This window comes from Salarias fasciatus, chromosome 6 (assembly GCF_902148845.1).
Source record: "Salarias fasciatus chromosome 6, fSalaFa1.1, whole genome shotgun sequence".
NCBI classification, from domain to species: domain Eukaryota; kingdom Metazoa; phylum Chordata; class Actinopteri; order Blenniiformes; family Blenniidae; genus Salarias; species Salarias fasciatus.
Genome location: NC_043750.1, coordinates 16,750,394 through 16,776,947, shown reverse-complemented (window position 1 = coordinate 16,776,947; position 26,554 = coordinate 16,750,394). Strand labels below are relative to the sequence as shown.

The window sequence follows — 26,554 nt, the reverse complement described above, 5'->3', positions numbered from 1 at the left end:
AGTTTATATAAAAACTTTCACATAAATGAATAGGATTTATGAATGATGGACGTCATTGATACAAGGAAGTCTTTAAGTGCCATAGAAAGTACCAAAACTAGAAAAGTAAACGCAATAAAGCAGAGTTTACATGCTTTTGCCTGTATCAGTTTAAATCATTTGTATGCAAAGGGCAGATATAATAAGATTGTTCTTCTTTCTGCTCCTTTTCTTTCGTTTGTTTTGTGTCCAAAATGACATTGATGTATTTTCATCATTTTTGTTTTTGTGTTGTTGTTTTAAACGAAAGAAACAAATAAACTAAATAAATAAAATAAAACAATAACATTTACATGAACATCATAAACTCTTTTCAAGAGAGTTTGTTTTGGGAGGCTTTCACTCTATGCATTTCCATACATAAAACTTGGAAAACCCCACACAAAATCTGCATCTGAATAAAATTAGTACGACGGCTATCACTTGTGGAAAAAAAGAAAGAAAGAAAAGGAAATCTGAAGCCATAGATGCGGTAAAGGTGGGCAGAGTGTTGGAGTGTTTAGTGGAGGGTTGTCTGGCGCGCGCGCTCCATCGATCCGCGCCGCTCCTGCCGCTGGTGCGCTCCTCACTCTCTGCTCGCTGCGGAGCGACGATGAGTCCGGAGCGGGTCGCTCCGAGCCGTCAGCTGATGAAACACGCTCCGGACGTCTGTGCTGTTACCAGCATCGGCTGCTCGCGCTATCTCATTTAGGAGGATGGTGCCGTTTCTCGCCTTTGTGGCGGCGCTTCTGGCTGCGATCGGCGGCCGCTGCTCCTGCGGCAGCGTCCCTTCATTCATCCTCCCGTTCACAGACTGCGCGCGGAGCCGGGGGAAAGACGCCTTCTACCGGGGAGCCGTGGACGTCACCGAGTCCGGCACCCGGTGCATGAACTGGACCGAGGTGGTCGGCTTCCAGGACCGCTACCCGGGGAAAGGAATAGGAGAGCACAACCACTGCCGCAACCCGGACGGGAGGATCCGACCCTGGTGCTTCTTCAGGAACCAGAGAGGCAGGGTGGACTGGGGCTACTGCGACTGTAAACAAGGTAAACACACAGGCCTGGAAGACAATACCTTAACAGTCCAGATCTGTAGAAACAACCCAAGTGGCATCACACATGAAAGCTGGAATCACTCAGTGCTGTGAATTATTATTTATAATTTAACAAAGAACAATGAGAGACCTCCCCACCTCCATGGGCGACAATAAATATAATTTATTTGTGCTGATGAGAAGCTGAAGAATCTAATTCATGTTGTTCTGACAAGTTCAGCTCCACAATGTCTTCACCTCATAAGTCCATGTTGAAGTAATTAGCAGGGACACACCTTCACTTTTCCCACGTGAGAGCCAGGCATGTGATGGCAGGCATAAAAATGTTTGTGCTGCAATGTGAAGATACACTTGAACTGTGTGACTTTAAAACGCAGTGTGAGGGATCATGATCAGTTAAGCATTAAACGAGTACTGGCCTACAAACTGTACAACTCTGGATAAGAGTGAAGTGTGAGTTAAGACAGAGTGGTGAAAGAAATAAGAGTGTGTGATTACCATGTGGCACAAGAGAGGTAGTCTGTGTTATTTTTAGACTTGGCCTGTGTTTCAGCACAGCCAGGAAAAAAAAAACAAAACTTTCTTCTGGTAATTGACACAATGAATTAGTCTATATTAATCCAGTTTTGAGTAACTCATATGAGGTGTAAAGAATCTGTTAGGAGTCTATTACTACCCGAGAAAGGAGGAAAACCTTTATCTGGCATCTGAAAGCAATCTCAGACATGCTGATGGTAGTGAGGCTCATATCAACCTGTGCATGTATATGGGCATGTATGTAAACATGAACCCAGAGCTTCTCTGCTGCCCTTCTCACTCTTCAGGTTACTCCGACTAATGCCTGCACTCACTATGCGAATGTATGTCTCTTCTGCAAAGCTCATATAGGTTCAGGCCTCACAAATTACACGAGAAGCTCTTTTCAGTGTGTCTTTCAAAATATTGAAATCACTAATAGCTTGACTGTGAGGTACAGGGCCTGGAGGCTGAACATGTTGTATGATTTTCAGGTTGCTTTGTGTCAAATCCTGTAGTGAAAAAATATATTCAACTCATGCTTTAACAACTTTATAATATTTTTGAGAGTATAATCCAATCAGGTGAATCATTACCATTTTATAATAAAACTCTACTCATGCAGCAATTTCTTACTTTTCAATTGCTGACCATAACGATTTTTTTCAAAATCCTCTTAGCCCTTTATTAAATTCTTATATTTAACCATACCTCTGTATTCACATCAGATTATTTTTTTCTGTTTCTTATTTGTGTGCTTTTAAACTAATTTTGATAAACAAAGAAATATAAGGCAAAAATTATACTCGGACCCAAAACATTATTAAGTTGATTAAATGATAAATGTTTTTCGAGCATTTGTTATAATGGTAATAGTGATGAATAGATTTATAGAAAGGCTTAAGCGAACAAGTGTAAAAATGATAGTGGGAGATGACACACAAAGACCGTATAATGCACTTCAGGCTCTGATCCTGTCACACTTTGAACCCCCCTTGGTTATTGCAGCCTTTTGAATAGTTTTTTGCACAGGCTGTATTGTTTTTACATGTACAGTTGTCCAACCCTTCTTCCCACCCCAGGTTCAGTGCGTCTGCAAGGCGGCCGGTCCAAGCTGGATGGCAGGGTGGAGGTGTACCTGGGAGGAGTGTGGGGCTCCGTCTGCAGTGACGACTGGGGGGACGGAGATGCTGCGGTGGTCTGCAGACAGCTGGGGAAAGGGTGAGGGAGACAGATCGTGCATTCATACACACATGTTCACTGTTTGCCTCTGACACACATATACAGACACAGGTGCAAGCAGAGTTCCCATCTGCCTCATAAATTCAAGCTTCTGACAGTCTGACGGATCCAGTTTGATGGAAAATTGGTGTGAATTTCAGACGTTAACGTCACTTCAGACTTACGCATGCGGACCCTCTTTCCTCCCTCTTCGTAGTGTCTGCACTTTCCTTGTGTGACCCTTGCATTCCACCCCTCCATTCCCCAGAGGTATTTTAAATACCTTTAGTGCTCCGCTATTTGCGTTGTTCCTCGCCCTCTGCCTCCCTGCCTGTGTCTGTTTCTGTTCCACGCACCACAGTCTTGTGGTCTGGAGGGGCGGTGAGATGATGTGAAGCGAGTGGAACTCCCTGGGGAAGCCCGTAAACAGATTACTGGTATCGACAGCGCACATAAGAAGGGGCGCGAAAGGTTGACAAAGAGTTCTGCTCTCCCTGGAGGACAGATACATTCTGTGTGCTGCTTGCTGCACGTGGTGTCACCAATACCAATGAGGGCAACGCGCGCTGGCACGAACGCATGACTGTGTGCATTTATGTCAGCATGTGCATATTCACACAGGAGTCAATGAAAGCTCACAGCAGAGAGCAAAGGGGGCAAATGTCAGCCATATGTCAGCTGGAATCACTGGTGATGACTTTCACACGGCCATTTATTCAAAGCTGTTGGGTGTGAAACTGCTGACTGAACGTGGCTTCGAACAGCAGATCCTGAACAGACGGACAGCTCTGGTTACTGCTGGTAACTGCCAGGTTAAAGAGGCTGCTTAGTTTAACCAACATAACTAAGAGTATTTGTATTTTAAAAGAATTGTCATCATTTTCATTAAAGTTCCGGGAGTTTAATGACATTTTGTATTTAATAGAACTACATATTACCATAACAAGCTTTTTTGCCGATTGACCTCGTTCCAGGGTCTCAGGTCGCGCTCGTGCAGTTCCTCTGTTCCAGTCAGGTATGGACAAGATTCACTGGAGTGCAGTGCATTGCCAGGGAAAAGAACCAGACCTGCTTCAGTGTCCTAAGTCTACCTGGAATGGAGAAGAGTGTTCTTTGGCTGCAGCCGTCACCTGCACCCAGCAAAAAGGTAGTTCTGGAATGAGAGAATCTGTATTGGATGGATAAAATTTTGCACAAGTATGATCCAGAAGTTTCTGAATATTGACATTTCTTCAATATAGACCATAAGATGTAACCAAGCAGCCTACTGAGTGTTGTTTCGCATGGATTCTTCAAGCTCACCATGTGCTTTTGTGCTTTTCAGCTGCAGTGATGCTCCCAGTACGACTCGTAGGAGGGCGATCAGAGCTCGAGGGCACAGTGGAGGTGTTCCACGCGGGACAGTGGGGTTCCATATGTGACGACCAGTGGGACGACAGTGACGCAGAGGTGGTGTGTCGACAACTGGGGCTCAGGTGAGGTGTCTCTGCAAGCATTCCGTGCATGTACACTTCATTCTGCACACTCATATTTTTTTAAGACCAATAACTAGCCTGAAATACTTTTTCTACAAATGTAAGTGAGGAAAGCTAGAGATGGAGAAGGAAGCTGTCAATGTGGGTGTCCAGTCATCTTTCTCTCCCTCTGTCTCCAAAAGTATGACAACTATTCTTTCCATTCAGACACACAGAGAGAGGAGTGAGCAGTAAAGAACATCTGGGGGTCAGATAGTGAATCAGCCTCATTGTTCCTGCATGAATTCTAGCACCACAGAGATATGCATATTTAGCAACACTATACTCTCTGCAAATGGGCCGCAGTGATTATCTTTGCATGGATTTGTGTGACTGGAAGCCTCTAAATAATAAGCTTGAAACACAATAAGAGTATGCTATTTAATTTTCAAAGTAAACAAACATAATATCATGTAGCCTGTACTTTGTAAGGCAAGGCCAGTGTGGACATCTGTGTTTCATTACATTAGGATTACTACAGCGCAAACCTTTCAGCCTTCTTTACCTTTCTTTGTAGTGGTGTAGCAAGGGCATGGAGCCAGGCGCATTTTGGCAAAGGCTCGGGCCGTGTGTGGTTAGACGAGGTGCGCTGCACAGGCAATGAGCTCACCCTGGAGCAGTGTCCAAAAAGCGCCTGGGGGGAGCACAACTGTCTGCACTCCGAGGATGCAGGCGTGTCTTGCATCCCTCTCACAGGTGAGCCAACACATGGAGTGAGCTCTCCATAATAATGGCTTAAGATCTAATTAATATACCCTGGTATTTTGCACAAGAGGTCATGTCTTGTCTACGGATTCAAACCATATCTCTGTGAAGAGGAGAACGTGTACCCATGACCCTGAAGTTTTTGGTACTTGAGAAAAAAAGATCTTTCTCAGGCAGTTATTTTGACTTTCTAGCCACAGGGCGAACTGATAACAACACATTAGGCTTTGTATCTTATCAGAGTACCGAAGCTGAATTAAACCACAGGTAATGTTCCTATTTGCATGTATTTTCACCTTCTTACAAGTCAGAACATTTTCTTTGGAAGAGGATTGGCAACTTGGCTCAAAGAGACAGAAAACCAATTAGCTTTCAGAAGAGTGGCCATGCCTGAAAATATGGAGCTTGACTATTGTGGCTCCGCCAGCACAAACACTGTGGGAAAGAAGGAACAGGCTGGTGTTTTGCCAAGCTAACAATGTGCGACGACATCCGTCTTCAAGGTTAAAGTACAAAATATATAACATGCAGATCCCTGAAAAATACCCGTTTTCAAAGGTATACTCATGGGAAAAGACTTTTTTTTAATGTCTCTTGTTTTCTACAGATGGAACAACAAGGCTGGTCGGGGGGGCAGGGAGCCATGAGGGGCGTTTAGAAATCTTCTATCACGGTCAGTGGGGGACAGTTTGTGATGATGGCTGGACAGACTCCAACACTCAAGTAGTGTGTCGACATCTCGGTTACAGGTAATGCGAAATTCGTCAATACGCACATGTATGATCACAAGCGTGTCCTGTTACTGCTCAGTCGTTTCTGTTTGTGTTGTGCGTGTCTGTTGTCTCGTAGGTTAGGTGAGACTCTGCTGTCTGAGGGACTTGATATCACCCCCGTCCCACGCTTTGGGGTGGGGTCGGGCCCGATTCTTCTGGATGATGTGAGCTGTACAGGGAAGGAGCCCAGCATACTGCTGTGCAACAAGAGAGAGTGGCTCCACCACGACTGCACACACCACGAAGACGTTCACATCGCCTGCAGCCCTGAACGCAGCGGAGACAGCCTTCCAAATAGTGAGGCTTTTTATCTTATGGTAACAACTACTTGAAGTACTGCGGGGTAACAGTTTCAACAGGAGGATCTCACACACATGTGCTCACATATTCATCATACAGTAGATGTGTGACTGTATGATTTGTTTTCTGTAGTGTAAACTATCACAACGGATTGCTCCTAATGTTATGTTATATATTCTTTTTATGACTTGATTTTCTGTCATCTAGTGGCTGAATGTGATTGTTTAGCTGCCTTTCAGTACAAATTTGATCATATGAATTGGGAGCTCCTTGATTTTAAGTTCAGAATTTGTCTCATTTGACTTTTTTTTTAATTATGTGACACCATTCAAAGATTCCAAAATCAGTTTACATCTTTAAGCAGATTTATCAAACTCTAGTTCTCTTTGGAATCCCCTGTTGAGTAAATTGTAATAAAAAAGTTTAGTCCCTCCCCCCCATAATCCCCCCTTATCTTGGTTGGCTCATTTCTAGTATTACCAACTGTGTAAGTCACTCTTAGTCTAATTCATGGTAGTAGCATCCTCACAAATAAATAATCCACTCTTGAATCCTTCATTGGCACAAAATGACAAGCCTTAATCTCTTTAATCTGGATTATTGCAATGTTCAACTCGATTATTGATGTGCTCCAAATTCTTGTGTAAGACGAAGTAATCTGCGCTGGTTTTAATTACACTATATAAAGATACGACTCACAGCATTTGCTCTCATTATCCAGAGAAGCAGATGGTTAAGCACTTTTTTAATTGCTGTGCACAAAGTTCACTTGCACAAAATGTAGCATCAGTGTTGTTGTTAGGATTTTTAATTGCGATTGTGAGTTATGACTTGAACTGTTCAGATCTTGGAAATGTCCTGTTTAGGTAGCTGCAGACTAAAAGCGTCACGCTTTGCAATCTGTCTGCTGAATTCTGGCACGGCAAGTGGAATAGAACTGTTAAAGACTTTTGTGAGAATAGATCATATGCTTTATATTAATAATGTAATTGAATAATGAAATAAAGCACTAGAAGAATAACAGTGAGGAACTTAAAAGTAGTTAAAATGGGAAAGAAACTGGAGTGGATGAATGAACAAATTATTTTAGTTATGAAAAGAAGTAAAACGCCACTATACCTTTTAGGCAGAAGGGAGCAGGAAATGAAATGATGAAAGAGTCTGTGCAGTTTCCTCTCCCGTCATAAAAGCAGGTAATGGAAGTGCAAGCTGATCTGAAATCTGATCTCCAACAGGTTCCACCTGCAGCCAATTAGCTCTGGCTACTTTTAAAGAGAAGAGCCAACAGACACGGGCTGAAGTATGTGATGCTCACTCTAATGAGCGCAGCTGTGATTTGGCTTGTGCGGCCCTAATCACACGGTTTCTTGTAAAAAAATCATCATGACGAAGCACACTTTTATAAACCGTCGTTTTGTGCAAACTCCTGAGCGACTGGTACCCGAGCGTCAGCGTAGGCCTCAAAGAGACAGGGAGCAGTTTGGTGGTGGTAGAAGTTGCTGACAGATTAGCGAAGTGCTGAATGGTGGCACCATTCATCAGGGCTGTGTTCACAGCCGTCAGACAACAGTAAAGATGGAGAGAGACAGGGATGGATGGAGGAGAGCGAGGGCTCAGATTTCACACCACACTGTACTGTTTGTCTGCCATTCGTCTTGCTGTTACGTGACACATACACGAGTCCGATAAATCTGGTCAATGTCACAGACGTGACACGGCGAGGATTTTATATCCTCGGCGATGATAAGTTGGACGAGTGAGATTGTTTGATGTAGACAGCGCATGCAGACTGTAATGGCTCTTTCATTTGGTGGCTTCAGGAAGCTTATGCTTGCGGAGCCAGGGGGACATTCTCAACTCACAGACGCCCGACCAAAGAATTATGTCATTACCACGTCGTATTTAACTGTGGGCTTTTTGTGTATTTGTGTTTAATTGTTTACGTGTCAGTATAAATCCCTCCTCAGCCCGTCAGCATGCCACGGGCAGATTGGCTGGTGTTGTTTTTGGAAACGGAAAAAGCGGACACAGAGCAGGCAGTGCTTTGAACTCTCTCTTCCTCTTTTCAGTCTTTGCTGTGAGAGATCGCCGCATTAGGGCGGCATCAGAGTCGTAATGCTGCGTATGGGTGTGTGCATGTGTTCCTGTGTGTCCCTGTTCATGTTTCTCTGTATTAGTGGAGACGTGTGTTGCTCGGACAATTGTGGAGAAGGGAAAAAAAAACACACCCGTCGCATAAAACAAAGATTGGAGGGCTAATACACAGGTAACTCTTGCAGAAAATTAATGTAAGTCAACGTAATCTTCTTCAAAGTGATGCAAACACAACTCGACGTGTGCATGCTAGGAGAGGGGGAAACTGTTTGTGTTTCTAAGCAAGAGGACAAACAAGAGCATTTCCTCAATAGCCAGCCCCAGCTGAGAAGTAAACATTCCCACAATCAACTCCACCTACGTTCCCTCCTACCCCCCTACAATGCTAATGCCCCACACACACAGGCACTCACACAATGTGTCAATTCTGGCATTTTTCTCTCAGTTCAGTGAGGCCACAGAGAATGGTTTCATGCTGAAGTTTCAGAAATTATATTCGTAATATATGCAATATTTAAACTATGCAAAATGTTAAAAACATTATCATAAACAGATTTATCAACATAGATAGGTTGATTTAAATAATTGAGTTTGACGTGACACTTGGAAAGTGTGTGAACTGATCCTAACACTGTCCACTGACGCGAAAAGCATTAGTCTGCACTTTAATGAGATTTTTTTTGTGTGTGTGTGTGTCTTTCAAGTGGTTTCTGTGTGCATGTCGAGGGCATCTGTTTCCAGACAATTGATGGATTGTCTTAACGTGAGGCTCAGACTGATTTGATGAGCAGTTTGAGTGAGCAGCCTTCAGAGGAGAGGGAGCACAGTGTGCAAAAAGCTGGAAGCAAATGAAAATAAACTGTCATTTCACAGAGTGGCTGCACAAACACACGGAGGAACCGAGGTGGCATCATATAACAAAACAGACAGGTGTTCCTACCACTGCTTTGCAGAGAACACATGTGCACATGCCTTCATTCTTTCTATGTTTTAGCCTGCAGGGTCCAGTTTTTCCAGGGAGTGTGTGTTCAGTGCCGTTGAGTAGTTTTTAACTGGGTTTTGTGCAGATTCAGTGAACAGGAATAAATCTGTTCCAGCAAGTTAAAGTCTTAGTATTGTCAGTCTAAATTTTGTGTGTGTGTGTGTGTGTGTGTGTGTGTGTGTGTGTGTGTGTGTGTGTGTGTGTGTGTGTGTGTGTGTGTGTGTGTGTGTGTGTGTGTGTGTGTGTTTGTTCCTTCAGATGTGCCAATAAGACTCGTGGGAGGAGAGAGCCCAAGGGAGGGCCGGGTAGAGCTCTTTCTTTCCGGCCAGTGGGGGACCGTCTGCGATGACGGATGGACCGATCATGACGCAGAGGTGGTTTGCCGACAGTTGGGCTACAGGTATGTATACGGTATTTTCACACATGTGAGGGTAACCTCTTAGAAATATTTGTGGCTTTTGGTAGTTTTCCAGAAACAACTTATCATGGAAGCCCGAGCGCTGACTTTGGTGAAGCTGTTCTAACAGCGGCTGGCCTTCCTTCCACGATCACCACTTCTACCTGTTTGCGTTAAAACCCTCTGTGAATCGGAGAATGTAAATAATGTAAGACTATTTGACGCTGATATTTGTGGTAAGGTTGTGATATATAAATGTGTTTGATTTGATAATTTATGTAGGGGCAATTTAGAGCCAACAATTAACCTCACATGTATGTTTTTGGGGTGTGGGAGGAAATCCACTCACACAGGGAGAACATGCAAACTCCAAACTGAAAGACCCTGGTGGTAATTGTGTTATCATTTTATTTGATTCCAATTTTTTATATTTAAAATCTACAAAATTAGAATCATGATTCCTACTGTCTCCAACATTAGCTGGATCCCCTAAATAGGCCGTCTAACACATGTATCTATGACAACACTGCGTGTGTGGCAGTTTGTACACAATCCCACTTCGCTTTCTCATTCCTGACACTTCATCTGTCTCCTTTCACTTTTTATTGTAAGTCTTTTTTTAAAGATAAGGATGTTTGAAAGGTAGTGAGGTCTGGGAGCCACGCTGAGTTTTCAGCCGTGGCATCATGTGATTGGTCGATACATCACACACACCTAAGTGAAACCAGACTGCCTCCACTGTTTGCTAAAACCATCACAATTTTTTTTTTACGGTTGGCATCTGTTTTATGCTCAAACTCATTTTTTCTGTCTTTTATCTCTCCATCTCTCGATCCACTTGCCTCCGCCTCACACTTCATCACACACGTCTCAAGATTTTTGAGCTATTTCACAGAAGAATTACTGACCACTTCTACCGCTAAGATGTTTTGCATTGCTTCATTTAATTAACTGATCTTTTCGGATTGTGCTCTGAACCTCTGAAGCACTTTTTATGAGGCCTGGTATGCTGCCAGCTGCCTTTATAGGTGATTTTATCTTTGCCCTTTTCCTGGTGCCAAGGTAAACATCTAATTATAGAGCAGGCCGACTGTACAAAGGGTATATTTGCTGTGAGTGTCTCAACATCCTGCATTGCGTTATATCTATTTACTGAGTCATTTTCACGAACAGTGACAAAATGGCAGAAGGGGAAAACTCCTCGTACCCTTTCTTATGTCCTCAGCGCGGGATAGTCATACTATAGCCCCCACAAAAAAAAACTTTCTGTGACACATCTGTGTGTAGATGAAAGCCCCATCTGGAGTGCATAAGTGTGAGAATTAAATGAAGCCTGTTAAGAGGCGTGTTAAAGTCATGTTAGGACCATCAGGCCGTCTCCCACAGGGTGTGGTGAAAGATCACGACATACAGAGCATCCCCGGGGGTTAGAGGTCACTCTGGTGGTGATAAAGCAAAATATACACTGACAGACACACGCACACACTTTAATGCAGGTTATGTTTAAAGGCGATAAGTCTGACCCGGAGTCACTCTGAAAAAATGACGTCTGAACTGCTAATAAGTCACAAACACCAAACATCTTCCTGCATTCCTACGGACTTTTACATTTACTTTACTTTAACACCTTTTTATTGTACATGCTAATGCTGCCACGATAAAGACATATTTAGTTTGTAATTACTGATATAAAGCAAAAGGGAATTTTTTTTGGATGTAGTGCACAAAAAATAAAATGTCAGACCTTAAAAATGTTGCAGACACATTGACTGGAGCTTCTAATTTGCACATGTCCACAAATGTAGCTGGCAGAAAATTGGATGTTTCATTTTGGCAACATAAATAATGTATTCCATTCATTTATTTTCTATACAGCTTAAAATTTGGATTCAGCCAAAACGTACTACCTGACACCAGTAGGTGCATTGTGTCTATTTCTTTGAGTCAAACTCTCTGTTTAAGCTCTCCATCATATGTTTACAGAGATCCTTAGAGTACAGGTTTAACGTTGAATCGGTATGGTAGCTCTCATTACGGCACCGCTGTTCCCTGGAGTCGGATCTCACGGTTGTGTTATGTCCATTACTCTTTTTTAAACAGTGCAATCTCAGTGGACCGAAACACACCCTCTGGCCGATTGTTTTCTTGAGCCCATGTGGCCATATATTCCACACCTCTGCTGTGCATAATGCAAAAAGAGTGTGTTCTTAAAGCTGTGCTGAAACTCTGTCAGAGGTCCACCTGTGTCTACAACCAACCTGTTGAGTTCAAATGAATTCTATATCCTGTTCATAAAAACTGATGCACTTTGGGAAATGCTTAATGGAAAACTGGCATCTGTAATAATTGACTCCAGAGAACATTCCTGATCGCAGGGAATTTCATGCATTACTGAAAAAACACACTTTACTCCACTTTCCTACTTCTGAAGTTAATATCCAAAGCAGACCGAGCTGCTTTTTAACTGTTGCTGTATTACAGCTGTACGTCGCTACAGGAACACAGCATGCAGGCATGATGTCAGCCTGAAAGCTTAACTCCCAGCGACTCTGAGGTTCACCCTCGATCTGCCGAACGCAGCTCAGGGAGCTGTTAGAGAGACACAGATACAACATGAGGTGTCTCAGTCAGAGACATGAGATCCCCAGTGGATGACGGAGGACACGAGGCCCGTCACCCTCCAGACTCTGGGGAAGCAACTCAAGACCCTCTCCCACAGTCGTCTATCAATCTTGATTAAAATCACAGTTGCAGTCCAAATGTAAACAATTGCAGCCTGTATGTTCACAATTTCCTAATTGAAGTCAGAGGTGAGACGATGATACAAGCCCTGCTGCTTATCAGATTGGGGAAAGTCTTTGACATGCTTTACCTCACAGCCTGAGAATGTCGAACCATAACAGCGAAACCAATACGTCATCACCACCCAAGTTTGTCAAGCCGCATACAGACAACTGATGTGTCTTCTCAGCTCTCTCACTGTGTACTTACTTTGGAGGCGTTTCTTAATGTAATGTGTGTTTCAAACATATATAAAGACCGTCTAATCATTTCACGAAGGAGAAAATCTCATCAAAACAGGAACAAACAAAAAAAAATTGATCGAGTCAACAGGTTGAAGATGTCATTAGAGCATTACAAAGCAAAGATAGAAACATTTTTCATAAACTGCAGTTCATTGGAAAAGTGTTAGAAGTGTTATAGCTCATAGTCTCACACAAATACAGAGCAGAGAACACAATAGCTCACTGTTGGCTTCTTTCCATTGTCTGCAGGGGAGTTCAGAATCAATACGGACTTTTTTTAAGTATAGTATTGACATATGGATAAAGACTCAGCTCATTTTTTGATTATTATGTCCATGCTGTAACAAAATGTGTTGGCAGGGTTCTCAGAGCTTGGATTAAAATGAATGTTTGAAACGAAGGGACACTGAGAGTTTGCCTCAAAAGCTTCGATGGCTTTATCTCCCAATGTTGGATCAACAAGTTCCACTGAGTCTCCGCAAACAGCGCACAGTATCAGAAGCAAATATTTTGAAAATTCAGGTCTTCCAGCGTGTGCCATGCATTTTACCTGACATAAATAAAGCTTTTTTCTTACTTTTTACAAATTTTCAGCCTATGCATTTTGAATATTCTGCCAGTTATAACTGTTTAACTGCTTAATAAAACAAGGACTTATCCCGCTGTCTGTGTTCTGCAGTGGCGTTGCGAAGGCCCGTGTGATGGCATACTTTGGCGAAGGAACGGGGCCCATCCACGTGGACAATGTGAAGTGCAGTGGTGAGGAGCGATCCTTAGCGGACTGCATCAAACAGGTGCCAGGCACACACAACTGTCGACACAGTGAGGATGCCGGGGTCATATGCGACTACGGCGAATGGCAGCCCAGCTACCAAGAAGTCAAAGGTCAGTCTATTAATCAGGGCTGTTTTTGACTCGATGTTTCTCTGAAAATAAATAGAGCCTCTGAGATTTAAACAAAGCCCACATGACGTGTTTATCAAACGCTTCCCTTATGCCGTATACATCCAGAAACTAATGGGAAAATGTATAATTTTAAGAAGAAAGTGTGAGACATCTGTCAAGTGTAAATCCAGATGGTGAAATGTAGAGAGCTTATGTTCTTGCTTCACCCTGCCTGTCACACATCAGGGCAGACTCACACTGGGCTCTCTATTACCAGCCCATGTGCTAATATCTCTCACATGTACACACTGTTGAACGTCAAACCAGAGCAGGAGGGTATTTTGTCTCCCTGGTTTGCAGATTTGAACGTCACAGACACAGAGTCTATACATGTGATATCTTATTTATTTAATTTTCTTGTTTATCTCATGTTCACATCTCATAGTAAGATTGGGGTTTTTTTTAACTTATTATGTTTCTGTCTAGTCTAAATATTTAATAAGAGCAGCATTTGAGCTGAAATGTATGGTTTAGTAATCATCACCCTCCCACACATTCTCTCATATACACAACCAGCAGTTCCTCTTTTGTCTCTGTCAGATCCTGTCAACTCAATTTGCGGTCTGCGGCTCGTACACACTCGCCAACGGCGAATCATTGGCGGAGAGAACTCTCTGAGGTGAGCTGAAAAGGACAGCAGGGATTAATAACAGCGCAGGGAGCCTGCCAAAGACATATGGAACAAAGAATAGTGGTTTATTGGATTGAAAACAGTTGATCCGAAGGTACATGCAAAGACGTTTCTTAATTGTGAGAACAGGCCAATGTGGAAATATTCGGTTTCTTGCGAAGATAAATGAGGGTTTCATCTAAAGTGGTGGGGTCGAATTGGAGGTTTTCTCCTCCAGGTTTTAATTCTCCTTCTGCTCGTCACTCCTGATTGTTATGAATGGCTCGTTATCATGCTTTCTGCCCACCTTGATGATGATGATGAACACACCCCGATGAAGCAGGGACACATTAAAAACATGCGAGACAGCGTCCTTTCACAATAACACTCATGTAGATTTATTTTTATTTTGGAAACAAAGGGAAATAAAAGGCAAATCTGGAGTTTGTTAACATATTTTTACTTAACAGAAATATGTAAAAATTAGTATTTTGTGAGATTTTACATGAATTATATGTCGTTATTGTGATATAGGTCACTTGTCTATTAATGTTTCATGCTTGTTTTTATGAGACATGTGTATTTGTATTTGTATGTATCTATGCCTGTTTCTGTATATTTCCGTGTTCAGGGGAGGCTGGCCATGGCAGGCTGCCATTCGTTTGCGAGGATCTCGAGGAGATGGGCGGTTGGTGTGTGGAGCAACTCTAATCCACACCTGCTGGGTCCTCACATCTGCACACTGCTTCAAAAGGTCGAGCCACACCTCCACAGTCAAACCAACACATGCAGCTATTGTGCGACTGCATGTGTTACAGTTTAAAAGTTATTTGTATTCATGGAAACTCGAGTATGCCGGCGCATGCATTTGTCAAGGCCTGTTTCTTCGGGCTTAGACATGTCAGGCATTACGTTGATGTTTTAGTTTCAAACTCAGCTATAGCGTCTGTGTACATGGACAGTGCGGCATGCTCGATTTATGTCTGGCCTGAGAAACCTAATCATGAATCACCGGTGCTTTAGCTGTGGTCGTGTGTAGGTAGCAAAGAAAAAAAAAAAAAAAAAAACCCAGGCAAGTACTTAATCTCAACTTCATCAGGTCAAGGGGCCTCTGTTGGGAGCTTCTGAAATATTTCACCTAATGCACACAGTAGATAACCGAGCAGAAAACACAGAGAGAATTTACACCTGTCATAGAGTCGGTCTTTGAGCTTTATATAGTTTAAAAAAAACCCCGGTTGCATTTTAACAGTGATATCCTTTGGTGTGTGTTAGTTATCGCGCTGGAGTTTTGGTCAGAGAGCCGTAACTCCTTACAGGCCTCAGCGGCTCGGCCACTATAAATCCTGGTGTTTCCACATTAAAAGGAGGAAGCAGTCTTTCTTCCAGACCTTTCCAGTGCCTTTTCTTGAGCCATTCCCAGGCCACAGTGTCAGAGTTAAACTTCTTATATGGAAACCTCATTTCTAGTATGTGAAACTGCCAACTACCCCCTCATTACGACACACAAGGGACCCCTCTGGATCCCGCAATCAAGATGTCTGATTAACCAGTCTGTAGTTAATTATAAAATGATTTATTGATTGACTTTGTAAATGCAGAATTAAATTATTAATTTTGTACTTACTAAAAAATAAGGGATTGAAAACGGCAACAATGGGAATTATAGCTGGCCATCAGAAATGTATCCACGTCTTAAACAGAATAATCTTGAGGTTGCATGTCACAGCTTCCCTTCACACTGGTGAAAAATACTCACTGTATGATTGTGATTGTGAACTACTGGAGGCACCTGGGGTTTGGCTTTTCATGTTATATGGGTTTCAATAATGAACTGCGGCTTGTGGAAATCATCTGTCAGCACCATTATGAAAACAACACCATTACTACAATAGTAATATCCGGCAGACTGCCGCAGAAAGACTAAATGTCACTTAAATAGCACGTTGGAACATGTGAGGGATGTTGTCAGATAAGACGTTTGTAACACGTTGTTATGTCGCCCGCTTGACCACCTGACAGTCCTCAGTCTGCCGAGCTCTTAAATGCAACTATGACTCCTCTGAAAAGTAATTCGCAGCACGCAAGCCAGAGTATGCAGACCAAGATAGGGACTTCCGACTTTCAAGTGTCACCTTTCATAAATAGTGACCAAAACAGGGTGACACATTCACACACAAGTCCAGTGATAAACACACACCAAAACAAACACTTCCCGGCAGCTGCAGTGTGCAGAACTAACTAAATTCTGTATGTTCCGGTGTGTACACACGCACAGATAATATAATGAGGATATGTTTGGATGCAACTATTAAAGCTAACAGCATGATCATATTACCTCATTCCTGACACTGGCATTAGTACCTTAATAAAAACCGACCTCTGGTCAGTGGCCACATACTGTCAGCATATTAAACCTATTAATAATCCGTAACTACAGTTGGAGTTTTGCCAATTTTAATATAACTCAGGTTGTCAAAGCATCAGTAATGTCTTAAAGGTCTATTTTAATCCTGGGATTATCATGTAGCGCAGAATCAAACCTCATAGTCCGATACAACCGCATTACAGCTCCAGCTTTTTATAGATAAAATGAGTGCCAATCAGTGTGTGTGTGTATTTGCACATGTGTGGGTGTGTGTGGGTGTGTATAGTCAGCAGTGCCATTGCTCTGCCAGAAACACTGTGGCATTCACAGGTCAGGAGATCTGTCCGGAAACGCTCCACCATCTGTAACTGGACACAGACACTTGGCCGAGTCTTTAAGGCCTCCTTCTTCTCACGTCTCTCATCTTTGTCCCGAACTCACCCGACTCCACTCCTCTCCGCCCCTCCTCCTGCATCTCAACACCAAACATCGACGACAAGAAAATGGAAAGCATCCCATTATGTGATCTTATGACTTGTGACATAAATACAATAATACGTGGACACAGTGGCAGATTTATTGTCATCGCTCCTGATAGGACTCAGTTACTGTCCAAGTTAGAATTTGTTTTGCTCTTTGAAGCATTGAAAGGAGCTTTGTAGCCTGTTTGTTTGACAATGAATGCGAATCGGGCCAATCTTTCAAAGGAAGATACATTTAGATTTCAGTGTGGAAATAAGAGTCAACATACCTAAAATATTCCCCATTATTAGATTAAAACACTGACTCTGAAATGCTGCAGAGGAGTTTACCGCTGTGTTCACTGAGCTAAACTGTGTCGGTGTATTTTGGTGTCTGCTGCCGAAGGTTGAAATTTTTACGGTTCAAGTGTCAGCAGGGGGACTGTAGCACACTGTGCATATCTAATGCTCCTCCTCGATATTTCCTGTGTAGGTACGGAAACAGCACCAAGCAGTATAAAGTCAGAGTGGGCGATTACCACTCCCTCGTCCCTGAGGAGTACGAGGAGGAGTACGGCGTCGATCAAATAGTCCTCCATCCGAGCTACCATTCCCATAGCAACGATTACGATCTGGCGCTGGTTCGTCTGTCGCCGGGGGCGGTGGGCCAGATGCCGGGGGAGTGTGTGTCATTCAGCCGCCACGTCCTTCCCGCCTGTCTGCCCATGAGGAAAGAGAGAGTCCTCAAACAAGCCAGCAACTGCCACATTACCGGCTGGGGCGACACAGGTGAGGGTGAGTGAGTGTGTTCGAGTGTCGAGTGAATCACTGGGAGAGCAAAGTGCACGACTTCATGAAATGAAGTGAAATCTCAAGAGATCAAAAGCAAAATTCTTTATTCGTTTTAAAGCATAGGTCTTTTGTCTCTGATATTCTATTAATGTACAGAGGCTGTGTGATTTCTGTATCGTAAAAATACTGAAAAACAGATGGAGCGTGTTTCAGAGTTGAGTACAGCCAGTCGCGCTCGCTGGCGATAGCGAGGTTGAGCCAATATCTGCAGTTGGTGCAATGAAGTTTTGCTGCATGTGCATTTTTGCTGGATGCAGAATGAGTGAATGCCTGGAGGAGCCGGATGGCCCAATGACAGTTCACAGTCATGCAAGAAGAGAAAAGGACTGAAATTTGCATGAAGAATAAGATGTTTTATGACAGTTTTTCAACACAAATCAAAGTGCAGCTGAAAGTCAAATGTTGATCCAAAAGATAATACATGTAAAGATTGTTTGAGCTCAGGTCGGGGTTGGTGCAGGAGGGTTTCCCAGCAAACAACACAGACTCAAACTCAACCTTTTTCCAAACTCACCAAAAAAAAATTTAACATGAAGCAGGAGTGTACCCCATAAACAGCACCCTGAAAGTTTCCCAACACAACATTATCGACAAATATATAGAGAAATTCAAAGAAGCTGCAATATAAAAACCTGTGCTTTGTAACCTATTAATCTGGCGGAGATGCTTTTTTGACATTTTTATTAATGTGTTCGTACTTTAATTGTCTTTAAAACCTATAAGGACTTTTAGATTTCAATAAAACGTGATAATGTCTTTATTATGAAGCGGTGCTACTTTCCTTAAGTCAAACCTCACCAGCAGAAATGCTTCATCATAAAATGCACAATGTGATAAAACCTTTTTGGCACAGCTGGAAATAAACAGAAACCTCCGTTTTGAAAAGACTGGTTAAGGACTGCTATAATCAAACTACACAGTGATGAAAGAAAAAAGAGAATACATTATGATTATTTATGTGTTGCGTTCGGATTGATTTTAGACATTTTACTGTGATCCAAACAAATCTGCCTTATATTTAGAGAGGGAATAAACTCAAAGGATGTCTTTAAAGGTCAATCCTTCACTTCAATTACGCTTCTTTGACTCCATCTGTATCTGTTCATCCCCCTCGACTGAGCACACACACACACACACATCTGAAAGTGATCTTTAAAAAATTACATTCTGATCTCATTCACCGCAGCTACTTCACAAAGGGCTCCGAGAGTTCACAGTGCACGCTAATGCAGAGACATGCACTCCTCACCGCAGAGCGTGTCTCGCTTCCCCCACCGTGACAGGAGAATTCATGTGTGATAAAATGTGGATGTTTGTACGTACTTGAGTGGGCGGATGGGGGAGAGAGCGTTTTTATTAGTTTGCTTTACTGAGACAACACAGGCTGTTCAGCGATAGTGATATTGGGTGGCTGCTATTTGACTTGAGGCGATACGTCTGCTTTGTACAGCTGTTTATGTTTGGCCGTCCGCCGCTCCGATATCACCCACGCAAGCACATTTCACACATACATCAGGCTCGAAGCTGCCGCGGATGGTTAATGACGCCGTTTGGTCATAGAGGGCATCGGAGGAAGAGAGGGACTGAAAAAAAAAAAAAAAAAAAAACCTACACCAGACACGACACAGGCCTGGGATCAGTTTTCAGTAGTGGTGGGTTCCAATCATGCAATTTGGAAAGCCAAGACAGTTCAGTTAATGTCTGTGTCCCTGCTGATTGTTTGCGGCGCTAGCACGCCAGAGTATTGGATTAAAAACAAAAGAGAGGGACACGGACCAGGAATCATTGTGAAATGAAATAAAGCTGTACCCATTCTTTGCCAAAAGCACTGAAACCGAACGCTAAATCCCTCTAATGCCCGTGATTAGACTGTAATGAATGAGATTCAGTCGGTCAACTGCAGTCTGCTGTGTACTGACCAGAAAAGGAAGATTAAATATTAATTCACCATTAGCCATCCGTACATCTTTCTTTCTGCGCTCAGCCCACATGGGGTAGCAGTGGCGATGTTCAGAGCTAATAAGCCAAGACATCCGTCCCCGTGCATCTTTAGTTCTTCTGGAGTTACCCTTGTCTTTCTCACGCCAGCTAAGACAGATCAGCAGGTCCTGAACGAACCAAGACCTTCTTCCCAATTGGGAAGAAAAAACAAAAAGGGGAGTCCGAATCAAATGCCTGAAAACGCCTCGACAAATAGAAAGCATGTTGTGTCTGGTCCACCAATGCACAGGTTTCTTGTCAGCGAAATCAAAAGCATAAATCAAACACCTGGTGAAGGCACAGAATGAAAGGTTTGAAATACATTTCATCCTCTGGGGCATAACTGTCTCTGCAAAATGTCATGACATTCGATCCAAAAGGTAGACAGACAGTTCACTCTGAACCCAAAATGTCAGAGAGCTGCTCACAATATCGAAGTCGCATTATCACCATTTATCATCACAAAAGGTGTCATGAGTGCAAAACGTCGACCCAAAACACTTGGGGTTAGGATTATGGTAGGTATTGAGAATATGAACGGCAGCCTGCTTCTCTCTTGTTTCTCAGGCCGCTCGTACTCCAAGACCCTGCAGCAGGCCCCGCTGTCCCTCCTGCCCCGCCGCCACTGCCAGGAGCATTTCCACGGCGCCTTCACGAGTCGCATGCTCTGCGCCGGCAGCATCCAGCCGGAGAAGCGCGTGGACAGTTGCCGTGGCGACAGCGGAGGTCCGCTGGTGTGCGAGCGCCCAGGGGGGGGCTGGGTGGTTTACGGGGTCACTTCCTGGGGTCACGCCTGCAGGACACAACAGTCCCCTGGCGTCTACACCAAAGTCTCCGCCTTCAGCTCCTGGATACGGAAGGTGACCGGACGTGACGAGAGAAAGCGATGAAAGGTGGAGCGCAAAGTGGAACGACTTACCTCTCAGTCTTGATGTAGTTAACTGTTTCTCCGGTGATGTGACCTGACTCTCAAACAGAACAGAAAGAACAATGCTGGAATTTTTTTCACCTGATGTTGCTCGAAGCCTCTTTGGAGAGAGGAAGGACTCATTTCTTCTCATCGAAGTCATCAGCACTTATTTTGTTTATTAAAAGTTTTTACATGGTATCTGAACTAAACTTCTTTGGTATAACTTAACTCTTTTTTTCTGTCATTGAATACTAGACTTTTTGAAATGTGTTTTATCTGCTACCTTTTTGTTATGAAATTATAATTTATGTTATGATGAGGAATCTTCAAAAGGGACCACAGTGTTAAAATATACAGCATACATGCATGCACTCATGCACACACAGTCATTGCATGATATGAATTTGCATCCTTGCACTAAGAACCCTTCTCTGGTACTTATTGTATGATATTTGGTGCTTTATAGTTAGATAGGTATTTTACAAATATAGCTACAAACCTCATTTCAATCTTTAAATGTAAATATTGTCATTTCTTTTTTCTTACAGTAACTTTAAAATGATTCTCAGGCCTCCTCATATCCAGGCAGTATTTTTCCTTGGACTCTGTGCTGCGCAGCATTTGTAGAGAAAGGAAGCGAATGAAGTGTTTCGAAATGAAAGCACAAAACCGGTTTCATAAATGTTGATTTGACTTTGTTAATGTTCTGTTAATGCAGTTGTTGTCAAGCTTCTGACAACACTGGAAAAAGACAATCTGCTACACTTGAAAGAAATGACACTGCTCTGCTTTACTCATGATGACTGTACTGTAACATTTGTTCATGAACTAAAACTTTGTTTAAAAAAAAAAAAAAAAAGAGGGCGTTTGAGTACTTGAGATTTCAATTAAAGTGTGTGTTAAAGAGGTTGCTGCGCTTTATGTTACATGTCCCCATACGTTTGTGACGGCGGTTTCAACAGCGGGGCTCTTTCAGGTTTGTTTCTGACTGCAAACTGTCAAAGGGGACACCCCCATGTCAGACAATGTGTATGCACACAGTCCCCCACACACACAGCTGGTATGTCACACACTGCCTGCAGGAATGGCAGCAGCTTTCCTCGTCGTCCTGATTTTACAAGACAAACAAGACCCGGGACCAACTTTGACAGGGAGAGACGGCATGACGTCTGAGCAAAATGAAAACATTTAGTAATCAATTTAGTATTGATGCGAGTCACACGGGTAATTATTGAGGCACTGCAATGTACTTGCAATTTGCAGTATTTATAGTCATTGTACTTCTCTCAAGGTTCACAGCAACTGGCAACCAGCCTAATAAATGATTAGCTTAACAGTTAATGGTGGGATAGTGGTCATTCTAAGCACGTCTGAACAAGTCATCAATTACAATTCATTATAAATTACAATACTAGCAAGTTTATTTCAGTCCATTTAATTATTAAAATGTTTAAAACATACAATTTGGTTTGATTAGGTCCCATAATTCTTACTGTTATACATGCTTGTTCACAATTCAGTCTTCCAGTAAAATTGAAATAACCATTGATCTTTACTTTTTCAGTACTTCGTCTATATTTCTCAGATGTGTAGTTTTATGTTCTTCAAGGAAACTCACAGCAATAAAACTACATCACTTTTGTATTTGTGCTGTTGTCACTTTATTTTAGGAAAAATACATTCTGCTTTCATTCCTGTCCGACTCACTGAAGTGGAAATTTGATGTTTTATTGTTGAAGGAATTTCCACCACTTGAGCAGTCCCCAAAGCTGTTTTTTTTATTAACAGTATTTTCATATCTATCTATCTATCTATCTATCTATCTATCTATCTATCTATCTATTCACACAGGAAAGTGATTTACTGTCTTTATCAAATGCATTAAAAAAAGACAAGTGTCAAGTGTTTGTCGTTGAGCCTCGATGGATTCCAACAGCAGTCATTAACAAAATTTAATTATTTGTTTTCCATAAATTTGTTCAGGCAGCAGTGAAATGTTTAAATGCATAAATAATACATGAACTCATTGAAAATAAAGTGTCACAATGTGTTGTGTCTCTGGATTTCCCCAGTGAAGGCTGCACAGAAAGAAACTCCTGGCAGACATATCATTTAAATAATGAGCACGGAAGGGGAGGCAGGTTGCAGGTGAATGTTTATATCAATAAACGTTGTGACTCCATCAGAACTCATCTTGTTTTACATCTGCATAAAAGCGTCAATAAAGCTGAGTCTTCTGTCCCAGAGCACCCTCCTCTGGTCATTATTATGCAGCACACACACACACACACACACACACACACACACACACACACACACACACACACACACACACACACACACATTAAACTCACCTTAGGCTCTGTGACACTGCATGAGGGTCCTGCCCTCTTCGTGTTCAGTTCTGTTCTGTCTTATTTGCCTAATGACACCATTAAGAAACTTTTCCAGCAGCACTCCAGCCTGCTTTTGAACATTTTAGAAAATTGCCTTTGACATTAGAGTCAAAATCTAGTTATTTGCTGCTTTTGTGGTGTGAAAAAAAAAAAAAAGACCTTTTATTTTCTGTACCTTCTGGCCTAGTTGGACTAAAAAAAGACGCATTCATGGACCATGGTGGTTACTGACAATAAGAGAAAAGATGGAAAAACACCTCAAATGAATTTAAGGTAGGAAAAAACAAACTTAATTATATTTATATTTTCAAAGACACGGATTTTTATGCTTTGCTGTCAGTGATCATTAAAAGCAATGTCTCTCTTTATTTTGAAAGCTATCAACAAAACACAACCAAAAATTGTATATTCAGGAAAAATACTATGCTGCAGCATGGTCTGAATAAGCATATATTCCAGTAGAACCAATAGTCACATGTAAATCTCACATCTATTCTGTCCCCAGTCCCATAATAACAGACTGCAAACCTGTCAATCGAAAGAGACGGACTGAAGACAAACTGGCCCTTCAGTAGCTCACTGCAGCCATTTAATGCACAAAGGTGACATTATTTACATTTTTAATACTGCAGCATTATTGACTATCAGCACTGATCCATCTGTATGACTGCTTGGTTTACACACAAGATGTATTCATGGGGTGATTGAGTGAGGAAAATGTAGTCTGGTCACAAGCAATTCTGTATTTTGTTTTAGAAATAAGTAGAAATATTGTTTGACTGGACTCGTTTTAGGCTAGTCTTTAAAAATGACCTACTTGATGCAGGTCACTTACCTTTGACACTGTTCCACATCGGCGTACAGACGTATGTAGAAATGGAAGAAACCATTGTGTGGAAGACGAAGGGGATGTAATCCTATTAATATTTTTGATCAGTGCATTGTTTTGCATGTCACCATAATAATAATAATAATAATGATAATGCATTGGTTTTATATAGCGCTTTTCAGGACACTCAAAGACGCTTTACATTGCATTATTCATCCACACCATACTGGGTGGTGGTAAGCTACTGCTGTAGCCACAGCTGCCCTGGTGCAGACTGACGGAAGCGAGGCTGCTAATCTGCGCCATCGGCCCCTCCGACCACCACCAACCATTCACTCTCACAACTCTCATACTAGGCAAGGTGGGTGAAGTGTCTTGCCCAAGGACACAACGACAGTTTTACGCCTGCGGGAGCGGGGATCGAACCGCCAACCTTCCAGTTATAAGACGACCTGCTCTACCAACTGAGCTACTGTCGCCCACTGCATTAAGTGTTCATCCATTCATCTTCTGCTTTATGCAGCTCAGGATCGCACGGGGCTTGAATTGGAAAAGGCAGGGTGTGTTTAGAGTAACCAGTTACCCTCAAATAGATGGATTATGGAAAGAAACCAGGGCACCTGGGGAAAACCCACACATGCACAGGGAAAATATGCAAACTTTATAAAGACAGGCATTAAAAGTATCCATCTGGAAACCTACACACACTTTGTCCAGGTGATGGCTGTGGGACAAAAGACCGGTTAAAACCTTGGCAGCTGGCTTTTAATATGCAAATAATGAAATGATGAAAATAAGAGTAGCAATGTTCAACCAAATGTGATGTGTTAGCAGGTCATTAAAAACATTGTATGCATTTGGTCGTAACCACGTCTTTAATTTTGGTTTCTGTGTTTGACATTTAGGGTTTTTTGCATTGAAACTGAAGATAAACACAAAAGAATGAGGTTGAGATTAAATTGAGATACTGATGAAACAAAAACCGCCTGCAGTTACAGTAGCTATTGGAACAGTCTTAGAACTCATACGTGTTCCATCCAACAGGTGGATTTTGGTCTTCTCCCCAAACCTGTCTCCTCAGAGCCGAAGGCATCTGTCCTCATTCTTTGTCAAATGAACACAGTATTCCTCTGGACAACTTGGGGAAAATAATTAGCAGGCCATGCTTTTTGTTTCAGTGACTCATTTCCAGTCTTGACTTTCGAGTGAAAGCATCAAGTGACATCTCAAAAGGTGAACGAGGTTTTTGGAAATACCCCAAACTTTTAACATGAAAAAAAAAGGAAAAATAAAAAGGATGGAAAGTAACAGCCTGTCAATCCCCCTGAGTTTATCCACTTGTCCTCCATGCTCATTCTCTCTCTCTCAAAAACAAAACAAACAAACAAAACTAAATAAATGGAAAAAAAAAACACATACTTGGTGGTTTTTGTGTCCCTTCCATGAGAGCCATGCACAGCTGACCAGCGCTGCTCTGGCAACATAATTTAAAGATAAAACAAACAAAAAGAAAACACTGAAGTCACTGCAGGTCTGCTTGATAGTTCGCAGCAGTTCAGAACAGGGTTTGGGTATCAGAGACTTCCGAGCGTCTCCCAAATTCCTCTTCTTTGTGATATCGGGGTCCGTCCTTCCTCTCAGTCCCACTCACTTCAGAGCTGCTTTCACCACCTCAGACAGTCCATCCATCCATCCATCCATCCATCGTTTCAGCTCATGAAGTTTCCTTGCGTGCTTCCATGACTCCTGCTGCCTTGGGCAGCGTCACAGCTCCTCGGTGAAACAAGGCACCCTGTGCTTGCCGTCACCTCAGGGTCCACAAAAAGGCCACAGACAGTGCATCCGGAGGTCCAGACGCTCGCGGTGGCTTTCTGGCCTCTGACTCCTTGACCTTTAACCCTGGCTCATGGATGCAAAGGTTATCTAACCTTCAGGAAGTGGTAGAGAGGGACGGGGTGGAGAGGAGGACGGAGAAACAAGAAGAGGGAAAAGATGTGAAACAGTGATGTGACTGCACCTGGTTTACATCTTAATTCAAATGTCAACCGTGGAAATGAATAAAAAAAAAATACCCAGCTCTGTAGAGATCAAGGTAAGACTGTCACTTCTATTACTGAACCCTGGGAATTTATTATTCTTTGAATACAGCAAAAAGATTAGGAGGCAATTCGGTCTAGAAGATTACCTGTCTTCAGCCCTAGAAAGTACTTTTTGAGATTCTTTGTGTTTTTCATGAGCAATTGTTTCCCCACCTCAAATATTTTGCGTAAACTTTGGCTTCTTTCACTTGTGTTTATGCATGATAAAATTTGTTTTCTAACAAGAAATAATCTGCAATTATATCATAAAAAAAACATAACAATGAAAAATTACGAGGATGTTTAGTTAAAGTCCTGTTTAACAGCGTTTGAGACGATGACTCGCAGGGCAGTGGGTGAAATGAGCAAACTGCTGACCTTCTGCAGCTCCTCTCGAAGCCAAGAGGGAAGAGGCTGTCCGAGGCGATGCAGCAGTTTCGACAGCTCCACATTGTGTTCCCTGTAGTACCTGGAGAGATACGCACGTGCCTGAAAGAGAGATGCACGGGAGACAAGCGTGAGGG

At 42.5% G+C, this 26,554-nt stretch overlaps 2 protein-coding genes across 4 annotated transcripts in view; one reads left to right on the top strand and one right to left on the bottom strand.

Moving 5' to 3' along the window:
• The first annotated feature begins 734 nt into the window (after positions 1-734).
• Positions 735-21,607, top strand: prss12 (serine protease 12). Its single transcript, XM_030093331.1, has 13 exons — positions 735-1,065; positions 2,672-2,810; positions 3,785-3,957; positions 4,135-4,285; positions 4,842-5,020; positions 5,637-5,778; positions 5,879-6,099; positions 9,437-9,578; positions 13,281-13,486; positions 14,087-14,165; positions 14,788-14,910; positions 17,479-17,774; positions 20,385-21,607. Exons 1-13 carry the CDS (start codon positions 735-737, stop codon positions 20,705-20,707), a joined length of 2,505 nt encoding a protein of 834 aa, XP_029949191.1. The 3' UTR covers positions 20,708-21,607.
• A 3,139-nt stretch (positions 21,608-24,746) lies between these two features.
• ndst3 (N-deacetylase/N-sulfotransferase (heparan glucosaminyl) 3) overlaps positions 24,747-26,554 on the bottom strand; it is a 44,412-nt gene continuing 42,604 nt past the window's right edge. For 2 of the 3 annotated variants that reach the window (XM_030093759.1, XM_030093760.1), the window contains exons 14-15: positions 26,409-26,519; positions 24,747-25,875 (exon numbers count right to left, since the gene is read on the bottom strand). In XM_030093759.1, coding sequence (XP_029949619.1) covers positions 25,846-25,875; positions 26,409-26,519 — 141 coding nt within the window. In that variant the 3' untranslated portion in view covers positions 24,747-25,845. Of the gene's footprint in view, positions 25,881-26,408; positions 26,520-26,554 lie in introns of all 3 variants that reach the window. The other variant, XM_030093761.1, reaches the window with a different exon arrangement.

Bases quoted from the DNA above. Each gene is read 5' to 3' on its own strand.
- prss12 (XM_030093331.1), top strand. From the start codon at position 735: ATGGTGCCGTTTCTCGCCTTTGTGGCGGCGCTTCTGGCTGCGATCGGC. The intron at 3,958-4,134 runs GTAGTTCTGGAA...TGTGCTTTTCAG, and splicing joins CACCTGCACCCAGCAAAAAG to CTGCAGTGATGCTCCCAGTA. The intron at 14,911-17,478 runs GTCGAGCCACAC...TTTCCTGTGTAG, and splicing joins TCTGCACACTGCTTCAAAAG to GTACGGAAACAGCACCAAGC.